This window comes from Acanthopagrus latus, chromosome 8, assembly GCF_904848185.1.
Source record: "Acanthopagrus latus isolate v.2019 chromosome 8, fAcaLat1.1, whole genome shotgun sequence".
Classification (NCBI taxonomy): Eukaryota; Metazoa; Chordata; class Actinopteri; order Spariformes; family Sparidae; genus Acanthopagrus; species Acanthopagrus latus.
The window spans coordinates 16,256,204-16,275,529 of NC_051046.1; the positions used below are offsets into that span (position 1 = coordinate 16,256,204).

At 44.4% G+C, this 19,326-nt stretch overlaps 1 protein-coding gene across 1 annotated transcript in view; it reads right to left on the reverse strand.

Moving 5' to 3' along the window:
- The window catches only part of ppm1h (protein phosphatase, Mg2+/Mn2+ dependent, 1H), a 35,574-nt gene that overhangs the window by 6,507 nt on the left and 9,741 nt on the right, over positions 1-19,326 (reverse strand). The window contains exons 2-7 of the mRNA XM_037107825.1: positions 18,448-18,613; positions 15,240-15,596; positions 7,844-7,956; positions 7,605-7,689; positions 7,291-7,409; positions 1,494-1,557 (exon numbers count right to left, since the gene is read on the reverse strand). Of these exons, the coding sequence (XP_036963720.1) occupies positions 1,494-1,557; positions 7,291-7,409; positions 7,605-7,689; positions 7,844-7,956; positions 15,240-15,596; positions 18,448-18,613 (904 nt within the window). The remainder of the gene's footprint in view (positions 1-1,493; positions 1,558-7,290; positions 7,410-7,604; positions 7,690-7,843; positions 7,957-15,239; positions 15,597-18,447; positions 18,614-19,326) is intronic.

Genomic DNA, 19,326 nt, shown 5'->3' on the forward strand with positions numbered 1-19,326 from the left:
CTCTAATGAGCTACAAGTGTGTAACTGTGAAGCAGGATATTTTTGACAAAGTGCATATATATATATATATATTCCTCGCTGTGAATCCTCCCTGGATAAAGTCAGGACTTGGCTCATTAAAGTACTATATGACTTCAGTGAACTTTCTGTAAGCCTATTGCATTCATCCCTGATAGCTGTGAAGAGCAACCTGCATGACACCTCCCTGGCCACATCTCACTGACAGATACAGGCTACTCCCAGTGGGAACCCTTATCTGGATGGATGAGCAGCATTTAAGCAAATAAACACAATCTCGTCGTCAGCATCTTCCAGTGCCGTGAGTGCCTAATGATAGTTCCCCGGGCCCCAGGTGCCGACAAACTCATTTGTAAGGCGTACAAAACTCTTTTTGACTCCTGCCGTCTGCACAGATCGCCACCAACGCTTCTAAAAATGGCTGCTGGCACAGGACTGGGGAACTGGGCTAATTGAATCTACTGTACAGTGCATGAGACACGGCGGCACACAGGAGAGAGGGCGAGTGAGGCCTGGTAGGAAGGCGCACGGATCAGTATGCAGCACAAGAGCTAAGACAGAGAGGTGTAGAGAAAGGAAAGCGTTTTCAAAGTGGCGGCAAAAGCTCCTCCGGCGGAGAAGAGGAAACATCCTGGGATTAATTGTCGAGCGTTGGGGCCCAGCAGGCTGCGCACCGGTCTTTGAAGTGCTCTGGCGTTCCTCTCCCTCGCACAAAGCCCCCCTCGCTCTATCTCGCCATCCATCTCCACGCCTCACTTCAAAGGGAGAGGACGCGACGTGGGCACGGCCAACTGTGCGAGGGGTAAACCGAATGTGGTCGCGGGCGGAGAGCCCGGTGAGGTGGCATCTGCCCCAGTCATCAGTCAGACATAAATCTACTGCCTGTCTGTGCTACACAGACGGCGGACGAAGGCCACGGCGAGAACATATTCACGTCTATCATGTTTCCTATCTGACCTTTCCAGTGCTACCAGGACAAGGTGCCGAACACTACCACATGTGCGGCATCACGGAAGGATCGAGGGAAATGTCATGAGCAGCGTGCTGAATTTTTTACCTTTTCTCGTGTCGGCACTCTGACAAAATCCTGCCGCACATCAGCGTTTGAGGCACATCGTATTGCAATTAACATATGTCGCTTTTTAGACACTTCTCGCTCATCTCTCATCACGTTTTTTCATCTAATGGGGGGCAGCTCTGATGGGAACTCCACCTTCGACCTATGGCTGTGTCGGTGCTACGTTTTACCTGCCGAGGGACATAAAAGCAGAGTCCATTAGAGCAGAGATGTTTTGGTGCATGACTGTTGGAAAAGTGGCCAGGAATGCTTTCCACTAGCTGGCTCCTCCACGCAGTGACAAGGGGAGGATGGGTGGGGGTTGACTAATGGTGCCCTGGCGAGCTTTGATTACAGGCGAGGCGCACAAGGCCGTGGGAGTAACTCTGTCAGCAAGTGGCCGCCGAGCACTTCTTACCTTCTTCCCTTCGCCGTAGATCAGGGGAAACTTCAGGTCATCGTCCTCAATGGTTTTATACGCCCTGCACAGAGGAGAGAGGACACTTTAATGGGTTTTTGGTTTATGGCAGGCAGCGAACACGTGCCCCGGAGATACATTGCCTCCGCTACCCCCGCAGGCTGTGCTGCCGAGGTGGCTGGCATGGAGAGAAAGAGTATGCTAGGAGGAAAGAACAGAGACGGTGAGGGAAAAAAAAAAAAAAAATCCACCCAGACATCACAAAGAGAACGACACACATCCCTAGCACATTTCTCTTCTCTTTTCCTCTCTGTCTGCTCTTTTAAAAATGTCTCTAGAGACAAAGACAAAGACAAAGACAAAGACGTCTCTTGGACTGCTGTTGGTTTTCTGTGACTGCCTGCTGCTGCTGCGTGCGTGCATGCTTGCTTGCATGTACGTATGCATCTGAAAGCCTGGACGTAAAGCAGCTGAATGATGCAAGAGCATCTATGTTTACATTCCCCTGCTCTCGGAGCAGTGTTTAAAATTCCCCAACTAATGAATAATTCACCATCCTCAGACTGGGACCAGACAAATCTGCAGTACATGAAGAAGCTCAACTACTGGGTGTATTCATGTCAGGTCTTAAACACTTTTCACCTCTACGGTGAGAAGACCCACGACCAGTTTTACTTCAGATGGACAGCTGTCTCACTGTACAGTATCACAAACGTTACACATTTGAATTCCAGCAGGGCATCCAGGACAAAGTTTTCCATTACCAACTCACACCAGGTGCTGCGAACAAGAAAGATATAGCTCTGTTTGAAGTCAGAGTCCTTACCTGGATCCAAGAACATTTAGGTTATACTGTATACCAGAGGAAACGGAGGAAGAAAACAGTTTGAGGGGAAAATAGCGGCTATCTGGTCCGATGAACTGCTTTAAAAGTGTTATTTTTGCAGCTATCATATGACCCGGGCCAGCCCCACACACCTTATCCAATGTATTTCAGCTGCTGTGAAGCAGATTAGCAGGGACCGGGATGGTTTTTACATTACTGCTGGTTCCACTCAGGGAGACCATATGTTTCCACCTTAGGCGAGCGCTATACTGCCGCACTCAGCACTTTTTTTTTTTAACAGCGAGCACTATCACAGAGAGCTCAGCCCACAAACACAGGAATACAGCGTGCAGCCCGAGATCCTTCTGAGCGGAGTGCACAAAGTAACGGTGCGTGGAGGAGCTTCCTCGCTAATGTTTGCAGTATCCACGGTGTGGAGAAACCTCTAAAACAGCAGTTTGATGATGCAGAAGTCAAACTGAGCATTAAAAGGGGGCGTTAATTGAACAGGGGCGAGCGTTTATGCTACTATTCTTGGGAAAAAGGAAACACCATTTCGGCTTCCATATCACTCCAAATCTTCATTAATGACTTTCCCCTTCAGGAAGTGTTAGTCTCTTGATAAAAACACACACACACACACACACACACTTTATATGTCAGTCTTTCAAAAGATGTCTTGGTTGAAATCCCCAGAGCCTGCTGTCGGGGACACTTCTCCCTCTGGAGACGAGTGTTTACAGCCAATCCATCCTGTCAGACTTGAGATAACAAGTGTGTGACAGGAGGAGAGAGATACGCATTAATCCTGTTAGAATACCTGCTTCCCGCTCAGAGTCACATGGAGAAAGAAGGCGAAGGGAGCCGCTCAAGGGCCACGCCGTTTGACCACAACACCGAGCGCTCTCACATTCAAGGGGGCCGATCGGACGCCCTGATACGTTGCCGAGAAAGAGAGGGAGAGAGGGGGATGGGGGAGGAAGAGAGGGATGCAGGGAGGGAGGGAGGGAAGGAGGGAGGTTGTATCATCCTCTCTGCAGGTGACGAGAAGCAGGCAGGAGAGGAGGGGAGTGATGTCATCTCTGCTCCATTTGCAAAGCAGGGTGACAGAGAAGCGCAATCGCACACGCCCAAATACAGGCATCTCCACGCGCAGAAACACACACCCGACGGCGGACTTCGAGGTGACATTGTGGCGGGCCTGTGTCAGCACCGGATGAGTCAGACAAATTGGGGCAATTGAACGTTGGGTTCAGGTCAACTTTCTGGCCAACCTTGATGTGCTTTTTCGTAGATTGAGCGGTGCGTTCAGGAGCAAAGTGAGGCCAGAGTGGATGGCAGTGACCCAGCAACTTTCTGAATGTAAGCTGGAGGTCTCAGTCGCCAGGCACAAAGGTATCACGGAAGGACGCACAGGAGTGAAAATGTCTGACAGTGATGAAGGTGTGTGTTTGTCTCCCTCCTCACTCATGCATTGTCTATAGGATCAGGGGGAGGGCAGACACCCCGGTGGGCGTGGGTGCCGTTTGTTGTTCATCACTGCCCTCCACGCCATCTTTTTTCTTTTATTTCCTACATCTTACCAACGTTAATCTTCCCTTCCTCTCCTTCTTTACCTCTAATTCTTCCTCCATCTCTCTCTGTCTCTGAAGCAATTTCCTTCTCATTTGTTCTTCTCTCCCCCCCTCTCTCTGTCCTCTCCTCCGCCTGGCCGGCTGGGTTCTTTTTCCGCGGCGCTTGGATCATGCCGGACATGGCCGACCGCTCAACATCCATCACTCGGGGACGTCTCGCAAAACAACAAAAAAAAAGCCCGCCATGCTGGACGGCCTCCACCATTACAGCCCGTGACGCCAAAGCCGGCTCACGCGCTCACAGTGGCCGAGGGAGGCGAGGTAAAGAAAACGGGGGAGGAACACAGGGAGAGGTGGGCTGCGGACCTGTACGCCTTCATTAGAGCGCGGCCTTGATCATGGATGCCTTTGAGGGAACTGGATGGCAGCTTACACCCACATGCACGCAGTACGTGGGCACACTGGCTGCACATAGAGAGTGTACATGTACAGACAGAAAGCTGCAGAGACGTTTAAAGAAAAAAAAAAAAAGATCCTCTGAACCTATAGAGCATCTGATCTGCACCTATACAAGATGACACATTTAAGTCACACCCACACACATCAGAGCAATCAGCCACGGCGGCTGACTGGAGACTAATTTAGGACCCAGACTTAGCTCGGGTGAAATGAGCAGAACTGGGTTATGGGTAGAACCTGATTAAAAATACATCACAGGCCGTCTGCGCTGCTGAGACAGTAAGCAGGCAGACAGCCGGATGAGAGTTCTGGGCCCAACAAGGAACACAGCCGCTGACTGACCTACATCTGCTGAAACAGAGCCGCACAGAGGTGGCGTCAGGAAACGTGCAGCTCGTCCCCCCCTCAGTCACCTGCACCTATAACTCACAGGTCTATATGCACAAGTGCTTATATATGCAGAGCACTGTTTCTACAGGGGGCAGAAAACAACAAAGGGCTTCAGTGTCGTAATGCAGTTTTTCCATTTAATGCTGCTTTATAGTTCTAATCCAACTTTTACTGAGAGATCACATACAAAATGCATGATCAGCTTATAAAATACAGTAACAGATTCATCCCCAAGTAATGAGCTCCACCTTACACACAGAACCTCTGCTGCTAGGGGGTTCTCTATCAAAACAAAACAACATGCATTTGACGTGTGTTGCATGTGGAGCAGTGGTATAGAGGGCAAAGTGTCGGGTTACAGCGCCCAACCATCCGGAGAATAAACACCTGGAGTCATTTCTCAAATTGAACAGTGTGGATTTATTATCTCTTCTGTTTATCAAGAGTCTGTTGATAAACTGTTTCAGTCAGTGCGTTTACATGACACTAAAAAAAAACGATTTACTGGGTTAGTCCGACTATGATCGTATTTTTAAGATGCATGTATAAACCTTAGTCTGACTAAAATTCTCATAGTCGGATTAACACGCCTAGATTATTCGATTGATAGTTGCATGTATACATTCCATCAGATCGGATCGGATTTTGCGTTCTGCACAGGCTCGGGACTTTTTTCTGGGCCGTGAGCCGGAAGTAGAAGGGCGGCGGCGGCGGCGGCTTTCCTCCAAAATCACTGCAAGAAGAGGTCAGCTGGAGGTAGCTCTGTTACCACTAGTTGAATTGGGTACAGCGCCACCTATCGTACCAGGGTATGACATGCTTCAGCCAGTAATTCAATTTTCTCACTGGCATGTATACTCGGACAGTTGCAGTTGTCTGATTGAGCAGCATAGTCGAACTATGGCTGTAATCCGACTAAGCTGTGCATGTAAACGCACTGAGTATATCTGTACTGTCATGATGACTGCTAACTGACAGAACCAGAGAAACAGAGTCTCTGTTGAGTGCTGAATTAAAAACACCCTTGGTTTGTGACGCAAGCTTATGGCTGGAGTACAATAATGAAGTAAAGCTGTTAGCACAAATGATGCCCACCATTTAACAACCACCACTGCTGATGAAAATCTGTCTGATGTAACTCAACCACAAATGTTCAGAGAGGACAGAAACACTTTAGTGCAAGTCTGATTTTCGATCCCGTAAGTAGCACCAATCAACAAAATGAAATATGCTATTACCTTGAGGAAACTTGTGGATTTCTCTGGGTTAACCCAACACAGCGAAACTTTCCACATTTGAGATGCTATCACTCGGGGAAAACAATCTGTCAACAAACAGACATAAAAACACCTGGCAAAGTGCCCAAAACTGCTTCTGTGATAGTTCCCGCTAAAAACAGGTGACTCCAGCACCACATTCTTTCACGATGATGGAACGATGCAGACTTAAACTGACGACGCTGTCACAGCTGGTGAAAATGGTGCAACGCCACTCGTGCATCATACTTGTGCATTATGATGTTTATACTATTTGACTCGGTGGTCGAAGAAATATTCAACTTAACTAAAACCAGCAATCTCGCCATGTCAAAAAAAAATATTTACAGGGTAACATCCTACATTGACAATGGCAGCCACAAAGAACTTCTGTGTTGACTGTGGGGGCCCCTGTAGACAAAAGCAGTGTGAACAAATGATAACATTCTGTTTTTATTCATGTTTAATACAACATCCTAATTTCTTTGGAATCAGGTCTTTACATTAATATTAAGTTTCAGTAATTTTTCCATAGTTCATGTAGAATTCAGGTTCATATTTATCTTCTTTAAAGACCATTTTTTGATAACTGAGAATGCTGATACATTGCATTTAACCTCACCTGATCTTATGTTTGTACCAATGACTGTATTACTTTAAGCTCCTTTTTTTTACCTTCTGGATATGTCACTATCGTCTTATCTAACTTTCACACTACCATCTTCCTTGAGCTCTGACTCTTTACAGACATATAAAGACCTGGTTCTTGCTGTGCTCACATATTCCTTTGCACCTTCTTGAATCAGAAATGTCGAGGCCACTTCTTGGACCTTCATCTCACAGGGAAAGGGTTTTTTTTTTTTTGACTGCTGCAAACTGAATGGGAAGGAGATTGCTCCTATTGACAATTTTCATCGGGGGCACATTATAGAAAAGCATTCAAACCTCGAAGAAAGTCGCAAATTAATGTTCCGGCAAGGCATAATTACATGAGGCTTGGTAGCAGAGATTATTTTCACACACATTTCTCTCCGAGGGCTCATGAATGGACTCTAACAGATATACAGGAAGTGTAAAGATGTAAAAAATTTAACAGTTTTAGCTTTAAATAATTTAGCAGGAAGGCAGAAGAGAACTTACTGTCACCCATACTTGGGGAAAATGCAAAGAAAGAAAACAATATCCTGCCAATATGTATTGTATGTCACTTGTGTATTGACTAGAGAGATTAATCCAATCAGAAAATCAGTCAAAAAAAAAAAATTAAAAAATCAGTGAATCTGTCTACCCACCATCCTGCCATAGTGAAGTCACGATACAGCATCCTCTTCCCCACCTCCTTCCTCTGGACTCTTCTCGGGAATTCCAGATGTGTAAACTCGTTCCCTAATAAGTGAGGCTGCATGTAGGCCTTTGATATGAAGGAGAGGGGGGGAACAGACAAAGAAGAAGATTGACATGCCCAGGGGATGGGAAAAACAATTCCACAGTCTATTAAGCTGGCGAAGAGAGCAGGCAGTGTACGGCAGACAGCGTCACTGTCTCAACGGGAGGGGAGGTCAGCTCCATAATATCTGACAGATGTGCTCCAGAGGTTCTTTCTTACCAGGAACTGCAGACGCCGTCTCTCTGACTCCGGTGTGAACTCTGCTGACATGGGGATGACTTCCCCGGCCCGGATAATGATAGCTCTGTGGGAGAGGAGCAGACAAAACAAAAGTCGGTTTGCTTTAGCCGAGAAGCTGTCGCTCCTGCTTGCTGCTGGGCAGCTGAAGGCGAACGGCAGAGAGGAGATGCCTACATGTTGTGTGTTGATGTGTGTGTGTGAGTGTGTGTGCCTCTCACCTGCTGTCGCCAGCGTTCCCAACGTAGAGCTTCCCGAGCAAATAAACGACCACCAGAGCTGTGCAGCCACCCGAGATGTTGTAAATTGCCTTCTCCTTTTCTATCTGCACATCCTGAAACACACACACACACACACACAGATTAATCCTTTGATGAGAGCACATAATCCAAACCCATCGTCATCCGCTCATTATCATGTTTTTAATCATCACAGCCTCTAAAATGTTTCCTATCACGCAGAGACACATAGCATTTAAACAAGAACCCAGATACTGAGGAAAATATTGCCCCGATGCCGAATACACACCATGATGCTATTATTAATTATGGCGACATAATGAATTCATTTATCAAAAGCACCGTGAGTCAAGGAGCAATAAAACGGAATGGAGACCAAAAGGAATTGGAGGGAAAGTTGGAGGGACCGCTGGTTATTACACCAGTTAATTAGCCCAGATTAATTTGTTGCTAATTAAACCAAAAAAAAAAAAAGATTTGAGAAACCCGTGCTATCAGTTCATTAATTAGATGAATAATTAACCTGTCAGCGAATTAATCAAAATGCTCACATAAATTTGAACCAAGCTGCTCATACTTGCTTTAACCCCTTTTATGCTCTCCGTGGCTATTGTTGGTCCGCTGTTAATGGCTCCCAAGGGGCCTTTAATAGCGAAAACAGAAGCAGGAAGTTATCCCAAGGAAGTGGATGACCCCCGCCGGCGCCTCCCTCGCATCCCTCCATCACCATCAACAGATTGAGGGGGATGAAAAATGTTGGCGGACACATTTGCAGCGAGGCCATCCCCTAACATGTTTTCCCATGAGGGATGTTACCCCAACTAAATCATATCGCCTTCTGCTCCACTGCTGACGACCTCCATCTGATCACAACTCTGACAGCGTGTGTGTGCTTGTGTGTGTGTGCGTATGTGTGCGTGTACAGTAAGTGTCTCTGACAGCAGTGGATTGGTGGTGTGCAAAAATATGCGTATTGGTAGCTGGAAGCAAATTCCAAAGTTAGTGTACACACTCCTGTGTGTGTTTGACCGGACGGTGTGTGTGTGAAAAATCGTACAAAACAGAATTAGCATGTGTTTGGATGCATGTACTCCATCGTCCTTCCCACTGGTAGAAACACACGTAAACACACACACACACACACACACACACACACACACAGTTGCTGCTGTACACATTTTTCATGAGCAAAAGGGCATGACGGAGTGTAGAGGATGGATACATGTAGTGTGTGTGTGTGTCTGTGTGTGTGTGTGCGTGCGTGCTGGGGAGGGTGAACAAATGTGTCCTTCACCCTGAATGAATTATGAATCCACAGTGAGCCATACATATTTATCCTTGCTGTATCCAATACCTCTTGCTGCAGGCAAAGTCTTTAATAATGAAAATGTCTGCATAAACATCTACACCTTTTCTCCTCTCCACTTCCACCAGGAAGAATCCAGCAACTGGGCCAAATAACCAGCAGACAGAAAAAGACACGCGGTGCCCAAACATACAGCACACATCCCATTCTACCAATGGGACGACTTCAGCCATAAAAAATAATGAATGTAATCATAAAGTAAGTTAAAAAAAAAAAAAAAAAAAAAAAAAAGATTTAAAGGTGCAATATGTAAGAACTGGCCACTTGTCCATACTCCAAACAAATGGGGGGCAGCATTTCACCAAAGTAACTGCTAAGTGCTGGGAACAGTAGCTTCTGTTAGCCAGTTGGCTGTTAGCCACCTCAAGTCCTTTTAGCTGACTGCCTGGACTGGGAGCTCTGAGCACTGGCAGAGTGTTGGCGTTTCCTATGCTAGCTGATTAGTATGCTAACAAAAAAAAATACATACATGTCTTTCGCAACTGTTATTTCTTCACATCTCCTTGATATCTTTTGTACATTTTTTGTTTCCAACTCAAATGCTTACATATTGCACCTTTAAAGCATAAAAAAAATTGAAAAAATATCAGTTTTAACTTTATTTCAAAGATGGAGGCTGCTGAGCCTCTTTTCGTTGCCAGCAGTGGAACATCAGGACTCCACCTTTGCTCCAAGCTCCCACTCTGTGCAGAATCAAATCAGCTTAGGGCCACAAGCTGCATGGCCAACTGAGCCAACTAGCCAATGGAGGGCAGTAACTACAGCTATAAAGTTTAGCGAGCAGCAGTTTGTGGTTCTTCAAGTGATTCGCTGGTCCTTGTTTGTCTGGAGTGACCTTTGACAGCTGGCCAAACTCTTACACATTGCACATTTAAATACTCTATCTTCTATCATCTAGCAGCAAGTTAGAGGACAGAATAATAGAAAATATTCCACCCAAACACCCCCACTGATATAAAGAAATGTCAGGGACACACGAAAGAACACTGCAGAAATCCAGAGGTACAAGTCAAGTATAATCTTAATGCACTGAATGTTTTTATTTGAACAGACCTTCAAGAAAACACACACTCACAGAAACCCCTCTCAACATCTAAACAAACAACTTGATAAATTCATATTTTAACCATCCTCATTCACCCTAGAGGACTGTTACGTGATGTAGAGTGGAATCGTGAGAATGGACCATTTTATTCAAAATACGGTGTCATGAAGGCCATCGTCTTCAGATCGATGTTGAACCAGCTCACTTCCCCTCCCCGTGCTGTTCGCGGTGCAATCTGTTAAGTGAGTTTTCAAAAATCAAGCCTCAAGCTAACATGCCTAAAAATACGAGGGGGAAAAAAAAAGCAAGATGTCAGAGAACGGTGATGCCAGGAAACGAGGCTGAATGTCCGAAAAGATGGAATACTCTGGTGATGGACAGTGAGAGAGGTAATTAACTGAATTAATCATTTTGAGTAATTAGCCAAACCAGTGGCACATCGGCTGTTTTTGAGGGCAAGAATGACCTTCGGGCAAATTCTTTTTGAAAATCAGCTAATGCTCCTTTAATAAAGAACATTAATAACACCACTGCCAACACACATACTCACACAGTCAGCCATGGTGGCGGTCACTTTTTCGTTCATTAGCGGTTTAAAGATGTAATTTGTAGAATCTGGACAGAATTTGAAGGTCGATCCAAGAACTTAGGGGGCACAACTGCTTCTCTTTGCGAATGATCCTGGGCTGTTAGCTAATTAGCTTGTGGCTCAGGATTGTCGAAAAGACAAACCAAGTCTGTGTTGGTGAGTTTTAATTTAAGTTTCATTTATTTACTCTATGTTGGGTTTGAATGAAGTGTGTTTTACAATGAGTTAGCGGGGCATTTAAGCTCGATTTAGTTCGGTAAAAGACAGAAAGTTGAAGTCAGAAGGTGTATCGTGTATTATATTTTCTATAAGTAAGAATTTTTACATTTTTTGACATTTTGTGAGTTTTGATTTCTTCAATTTTTACACTAACACCTGGCTTAAGTATATATCTCCCAGCTGAAACTACAGTCTTCTGACACTTGCAAAGTGGTATTAGGAGACAGGATGGGCCATGGCAAGCTACATAGCATGCTAACTTCAATAGACATCTCTGCTATGCACATACACATATTTGACATAATGTCAGCACTGTTGTTTCTTCACACTCAGTTGATAATGTTAGCTAATCAAAAAAAAAAAAAAAAACTACTATAAGCTGCAAAAAACATGCACACATAATAATTGCACATGCTGGATTTAGCATAAAATTGTTACACATTCGATTAATATACCTTCATTTGTGCTAATGCTAAACCACAATATATCTCATGCTCACAATTACATTACATTTTATGCTTATTGGATTTCTGTCTGACCGAGAGAATGTCAATAGCCAGGAGGCGATTAGCGTCACTTAGCAAAACTAGATCCAGGAGGAAACAGCAAGCCTGGCTCTCTGCCGTGTTTTCAAAAATACGCCCATAACACATATAAAGGTCTCCTCCTGTACTCGTGCTAAGCTAACTGGCTGCTGAATAGCTTTAAGAAAAAATCCAATAAGGAATTTCTCAAATGGCTGAAATTGTAAGCCAGATCATAAATTAAGCTCTAAGATGCCAAGTGACAGTCGGCACGAGTAGCTCAACCTGAACACACAAGGTATACGTATATACACATAAACGTCTTATACTAACGAGGATGATATGAGGTCAGTGATCTCATACTCTCTTATTTCTGTCCCAGGCCAACCTGCTGCTGGACTGATAAGCTTTTGTGTCTGAGCTGCACGTTGTTTTTGATGTTTACACATCTCCGAGTGATTATCAGGCTTCAGCAGCCACTCCACACACACACACACACACACACACACACACACACACACACACACACACCGGCCGCTTCCATAGGAATGCAGTGAGTCGTGGCAGAGGAGAATTAAAGGCGGATCCCACTGATAAGACACAGAGGCTCGGTGAACTCCGAGACAAAGATTCAGAGTGATAACAACCCTTCCAAAGATTCTCTGACACTTTCCATTTTCTTAAAGAATGAGCTTCATTAAAAAATAAGATGGGGGGGAAGGCTTTTAGGGGCTAAGATTCTGCCAAAATCATCTTTTGAGCAGAAGTGACGTATTTTGTGCATCATTTAAACATGATTGCATGTAATTTTGCTAAAATGATTACTGAAATTAAAATAAATGACATCCGTGGACGAGTGTTGGCGTTTTGATTAAAGCCCAAAGGTGAAGAGGAAAATGCTATGACCACCTGGACACAAAATAGCCAACAATTAACTGCATATACATTGTATATGTATGTAAGATTTAATATACAGTATAGCTTCCTGATAAACAACTTAAACCCATTTGACAGTTTTTTTTTTTTGTTGTTTTTTTCAGCTGAGGTTTGATGTACGCTTACGCTCTGACTTTAACTGCAGTGTTTGAAATGGTGGATTTTATGAGTACTTGCCCTTTAAGTAAGAGAGAGGACACCGAGTAAAAAGTGCAGATTCAGAGCTGGATAAAGAGCAAGAGAGGCATGTGAGAAGAGAGACAGTGAGCGGAGCGAGACATGGATGTTTGCCGATTGCTAAGGGGTCGGGAGCAGATATGTGTCTGAAAAGCAAATGATGAGAAGAGCAGAGGAGAGAACATAGAAACTAATCATATTGTGTAAAGTCAGCATAAAAGTGGATCATAATTTCAAACATCCTATGATCCACTTCCTGCTAAAAAACTGCAGATTTCTGCCGAGCTATTTTCACAAATCTCGTCATGACATAACACTCTCAAGCTGTAGTTCAGTATTAGCCACTAAGACACAACTCTCATGCCTGTGTAAGGCTGCATCACCTCATCATGAACCAAAATATTAAATAAATATCTGTCAATTCATGAATCATTATACAAGCATTAACTACACCCACACACACTGAGCCCTCAGTGCCCCGATACACCATTTCTCTTTTTTTTATAGCCATGTACTGTTTGGCAAAAAGAAAAAGCTAATTGCACACTTCCATCTAGTGGTGAAGAGGTGGAAACACTGGCATGCACTGAAACATTTTCTTGTATCGTTTTTAAGTGATGCCAAAAGCAAATGGCAGTAACACTGAAACAGAAAAGGCACCTCATTTGTCAAGCCAAACATGTTACAGAACAGCAGTTACATGCTTATGAAATATGAATTGTTTCAAATATTTTCATGTCTTAAAAATCATGACGCATTATTTGACTTATGACCCTACAAATGCAACCACAATCACACTCAGCCTCGCATGGCCTTAAACAGATATATAATGGTGCAAAGACCAAGTGCAGTAACTACAACCCGATTTTATTTCTTATGATTACATTACATCTGTATTTAGAGTGATAATGGTTTTACTATCTGCCATCTAAAATGGCAGATAGTTCTCATAAAACAGACATTTAGGAAGTTACTACACGTTTGTTTTGTAAGGCAGTGAGTGGGCCTATATATGTGTTCTCAGCCAACAATCCAAAAAACTGTATATTAATTAATAATAACTAACAAGGTTAGTTGCAGCTTTCCTTTCTGTACATAAAAGCTGGAGTATGGAGCTTTTGTCTCCACCTTGTGGTCGGTTTCTCTGCTATAAGCTTTATATAGTTGCTGTAGCAACACTCTTCTTCAGTTTTATAAGAAGAATTTTGACAAAAGATGCATTACTGTGATGGGGGGTCACTTTCTTCTCTTTTACACTACACTGAATTGCTTGTTAAAATGTGTTGGTAAGCAAGTAAAACTGCTTTGACTTCAGAATATGAAAAGCGTGCAACTGTGCACAAGATCAACACTCTTTCACAACCCAGCAGAGGACAAACACAACAGAGGCTGTTGGTCAGAACCCTGATGTTGAAACTGAGGCCAATGACCTTTGACCTCCTCCCACTCAAAGTCTGTCAGGCAGGCCCGCACTGTTTTGATTGGCTCTGATCTTGATCTCCTGGCCTCTCCATGAGTCAAGTCTCCAGCATGCGCTTACAGCACAGCCAGATGGCTGCTGTGTGTGTGTGTGTGTGTGTGTGACCTGCAACAACTAGAAAGGAAAAGTACATCACATCTCCTGGCTGACTGACTGACTGACTGAATGAGGATAACAGTTAGACATTGCAAATTTGGAAGAAAGTCCTTGGGGTATGTGTCTGTATTTTTCTTTTTTTTTTTGGGTGGGTGGGTGGGTGGGGGGGGGGTACAGTTTACTATCTTATCCACCCTATTGCCCTCCCAGAGCTGGTAAGAGGACACTCCAGATGAGCGCACGTCGACTTACAGCGCAACCCAATTGGCAGAATAAACGTTGGCAATTCACAAATACGTTGAAACTTTACTTTTTCTTTACGTTCACATCAACGCTGTGCATATGATCTTGTATGGTTCAGGCACACTCGTTAAGATATGTAACAAAATAAAGGTGTTTGTGCTATCCAGTCGTCTCTATATAGTATCTGCATGTCAGCTTCAACAGGGAAGTGATCCATGTATCCGTGCCCGATCTTTGTAAACGAACAGCAGGAAACTGTGAGGCTGACGTGGATGTCCGTTGACTGTCTAATTAAAGTGAATCAATATCAATTGACTTGGTAAGTAATTAGAGTTTAATGGGTGTTAAGTAGCCATACGGATTCACAGATAAATGTGGAAGCTTGTCGGCCAGCCTTTTTCTCCAAAGACACATGAAACCAGGGATGGAAGCAGCAACTCTGGGTGATCTGACGGAGGGATGTACAGTGTTGTTTATGGGATTTTTACAGTGGCAGAGCACAAGGAACATATGAGTGAGGGAGAGTGGATGTAATGTACAACAGTCCACAAAACAATGTATTGCATGTATTAAATCGACATCCGTTCTGAATATTTGCAAACGGTTCATTACTCATTTCACAATACATGGCTGTATTTTCAATGTAATTTACTACCTGAACAACTTTCAGATTTGCACCTCATACCGAGCACACGCCTCTTACCATGTCTTTGAAAGCGTTCTCTATGGCACCTATCACCAGGCTCTCATGGGAAACTTTCTTCTCGGTAAAGAAGCGTGTGGGCGGGGTGCTGGGTGAGCCCGGAGCACCTGCAGCGCCGCGCAGTGAGGCAGCCCTGGTGAGGGCGCGCTGGGACGTCGGGGTGAGGTGATGATTGATGGGCTCCTCCCCCAGGCACGTCGGGGGCAACAGGTTCGGATTGCTGAGGATCTCCAACACCTCCTGGAGGTGTAGGGCGATGTGGTGATGCAGTAGGCGGGAGGCCACTACAGCCACACCAGAGCCGGCGTGGCCGTCGAACAACGCCCAGTAGTGCAAGGTCAGGTCCTCGGAGCTCTCCTGGATATGGATAAGAGAACTGTGTCAGTAATTGCATCTGGAGGATTGCATCTCTGAGGCCGATGTGCATGCCCCTAGACCATCTAATTAAAGTGAATCAGACGGTCGATTACAATTGAGTATTTCATGACATGAAAAGCATCTCAAAATGGATGGCTGGACAACAACTGCGTCTACATTTGCAGTATATGATAACTCAAAGAACTTCAAAGATCTTTTAACAGGTGCAATAAGTTAATTAATTCTGAAAATGAATAGGCGGGCAGCATATCACCAGATCCTTTGAGTAACTACTAATTGTTGCTCACTATAGCAACAGTTAGTTAACAGCTAGCAGTCTGGATGTTTTTGTTTTTTTACTTTACTCTTCACTCAGACTGTGCATTTTGGTGGTTTTGATTGTCTCAGCTGCCTTTTAACCTATCTGTACGGTATCTATTTTGATTCACTTGTGAAAGCACCCCGTGTCCTTGTTAAGAATGGTGCCGCAGAGACTCCAACAGGAAGCTGTACAGTCCGTGCTGACTCATACAGATACCAAAGTTAATGGCAGAAAGTTCCATTTTCCTTGCGCCAAATTTAAATTCATCCGGTATCGCAGGTGTTTGCAGCACGCTGTAGGTCTCTACCGTCTTCTGTGTTCACCCACAAAGAACCACCTCCAACATAATAGATTAAAGGATTAGACAAAGTGTCTTGTGATCTGCTTCAATCATCGCACACCTTTGAGTTCGCCGCCTTCAAAAAGTGCAGCAACTCTATGATCCTCCACCCTCCTGGAAGTGACGGCCGTGCTTTTCAAAGTCGATGAGTATGATAGCACAGACATCGAAGTTGGAACTACACACAGCTCATCAGGATTTATACCAGGGTGTCAGTTTCTCTGTAATTAACTTCTTTCTTTTCTTTTTTTAACCAGGAAAATCTGTTGAAGTTCATATATTGTGATCTCTCCGGTAATAATATCCAGTGAAAATAAGTATAATTTGAACTGTAATAGAGACGTGGTAAGCATTTCTGGAGAAAGTTGATTGCTGAGTCTCATCCCAGGCAGTTAAATACGGGCACTTTGTAGTGAGAATCAACAATTAGGAATGCACGACAGTTATCTGACCGATAAACTATTGATAATAAAATTACAGTAATTAAAAAGACCCAATAAGACTAAGACTGTCAAAATGTAAGTGGAGCATCAACACACTCAAAAACAGTGGGCTGTGCTGTGGATCTTTAAAGTTGGTTCGTGATCTGCCGATCGAGAAGAAATGTGGAATAAGAGAAGTAGAAGAAAAAGGATCAGTGATATGATATATCTGGGGATCTTTTACAGCTGCAGGAAAAAAAACAGCACATTTGTACGCTGCATTACATGTTCAGCAAGGTTTCCGAGAGGAGGAAAAGATCCTATTCACCTTAAAAGTCACGATCATCGCAACCAAGATGATGACCACTGCAACGAAAATCACTGCAGCGGCCATGAGAGCAAGGAAATCACTGGTGATCAATATCAGCTGAAAAAATTAAATATTGTTCATCTCTCTCAACGATGAACCATCTTTCCATTCTCTCGTCTACAGTGTGATTGTCTAGTCTCATTCCCTGGTTGTCGAACACCAACGCTATGGCTCGGTGATGCACGGGCGTTGGCGGTCTCTGAATTGTCTTTGAGCTTGATGAGCTATAATTAACCATAATTTCTCTCCATTTGCCCGGAACACTGAAATCTTCCAGGACATGTGGACCGGCACCAGCACTAACAGAAACCCTGGTGTATACTGCAGGTTTTTCTGGTCACTGAGTGTAGCACACATTTTTTTTTCTGCACACACTAAAGCTCCGATCTTCTATAAATAGCGCGGGCCGATTCTACAACAAGAGCCTACGAAGCAAGCGAAAAGAGCGCTAGAGAAGCTCCACACGTACTCTTATCGGTCTAGCATCACTGCAGTACTGAGTCATGAGGTACTTGCATGAGTTTGCTGTAGGCTCTGGGTGGGCCTGAGCAAAGGACTGGTGGGCTGGGAAGAAAATATGAAGCGGCAGCGTTACTTTATATAGACACACATTGCCTTTGCAAATTAAAGTCACAAAGGGGTTGTTTATGAGCGCCTGGAGATGAGAGAACAACGAGGGAACTCACAGGGGACAAACATCCATGTTAGTTGGTTTAACAGAGCCGTCTTTGTGTCAACATACTGCCTGTGTTTGGTCCACTGCCCTACAAATATCAGTGAGTTTACATTACATAATGATATATTGTATTCCTTTAGTACATGACACACTGTACCAGAGGAAGGACACAAGGTGAACCTCTAAAGCCTGTTTGTGTGTTTCTGTGACTGCAATTGACTGCCCACGTTAGTGGCTGTCAGGAACTGTTAAAGACCACCGTGGTGTGTAAAGGACGCTGTGCTGTCTACACGCCCCAATAAACCGCTGATGGGACAGAACGAGGGGACAGCGGCGGGCCACAGGGACATTCAAGGACTGCATCTAACCTGATGGTTACCTGGACGTCATCAGTGTATAAACGCTAAAAATGTAGACACTTCCAGTCTGTGACCTGCATTGGACATTTATCTAGATGATGGCTCAACCCACAATGAACTCTGATTTGTCACTTTTGAACTGTAGTATAAAGTTTAGCTCTTATTTGTTCTACGAAATTCCACACACGCACACTTTTATCAATCCTGTCAGTGCGCGATTACGACAAGTGAGGCGAGAGATCTCACTCCAGATTGTATTTTGGTTCTTAAGATATTTTTACTCATCACTTCCTGTTGTCGTAACAGTTGCATGTGGCGGATATTTCCTCAAGGATTCCAAACCCATTATCAGTTGGACTGACCAGGCACTCCCGGAGGCCCAAACCCTCTCCGTTGGGCAGGGAAGACCTCCTGCGGGTCGTGGGGGTCCGGTTGGGCGTGGAGCTTCCTGCAGGTCTCCTTTTGACCACCAGCACCTCACAGCAGGCCTGGTCCTCGTTTAATGTGCTCTTTCCTGCATTGATGACCCTGGACAGAGAAGGACACAAGAAAAGGGGATATTTCAGTTTAACATAATGAAAATTTCCAAAACCACAGTTGCCATCTCCACTCTCACCATTTCACATGGAATCAAAACCAGTTCGACTGTGCCATGGATTAAATTTCTGTGCAAGAGCTTTTTTCCAAGCGCAACATCTTAGCGTCTTAACGTCTTGGTGACCCGCGCATGTAGGGCAAAGGACAGAAACACACATGAATACTGCATTACACAACACCTGGCACATGATGCACTGCTGCTGCGAGCTGGTGTGCACGCTGCTTTACAATACTCCACGCGTTCTCAATTTAGCCACACTGAAGGAGATGTTATGTCTGTAGTGGCCCTATTAAAACTATGTATATAGTAACTTACAACTTATTAGAGCTCAAGAGGTGGTATTTGGTCATTATAGAGCTGTATGCTGATACGACAGGCAGCCCATCATTACTTTTCCTGGAGGATCCAACGCAAATAATCCTAATTGGTCATGTGGGGGCACACGCAGAGCAGGGATCGTCTGTCTCCAGCTAAGAAAACACTGCCGCTTGTAAAACTGACAGGATATTAACTGTGCAGACCTTCACTGAGTAATTGGAGTGTTACACAATAGGTTATTCACCACTTCCCTATCATAAAAAAGTAAAAATAGCACCCTCCCTGCAGTGTGTCAATAAGACAGGTATAAAGGAAGCACTCCATC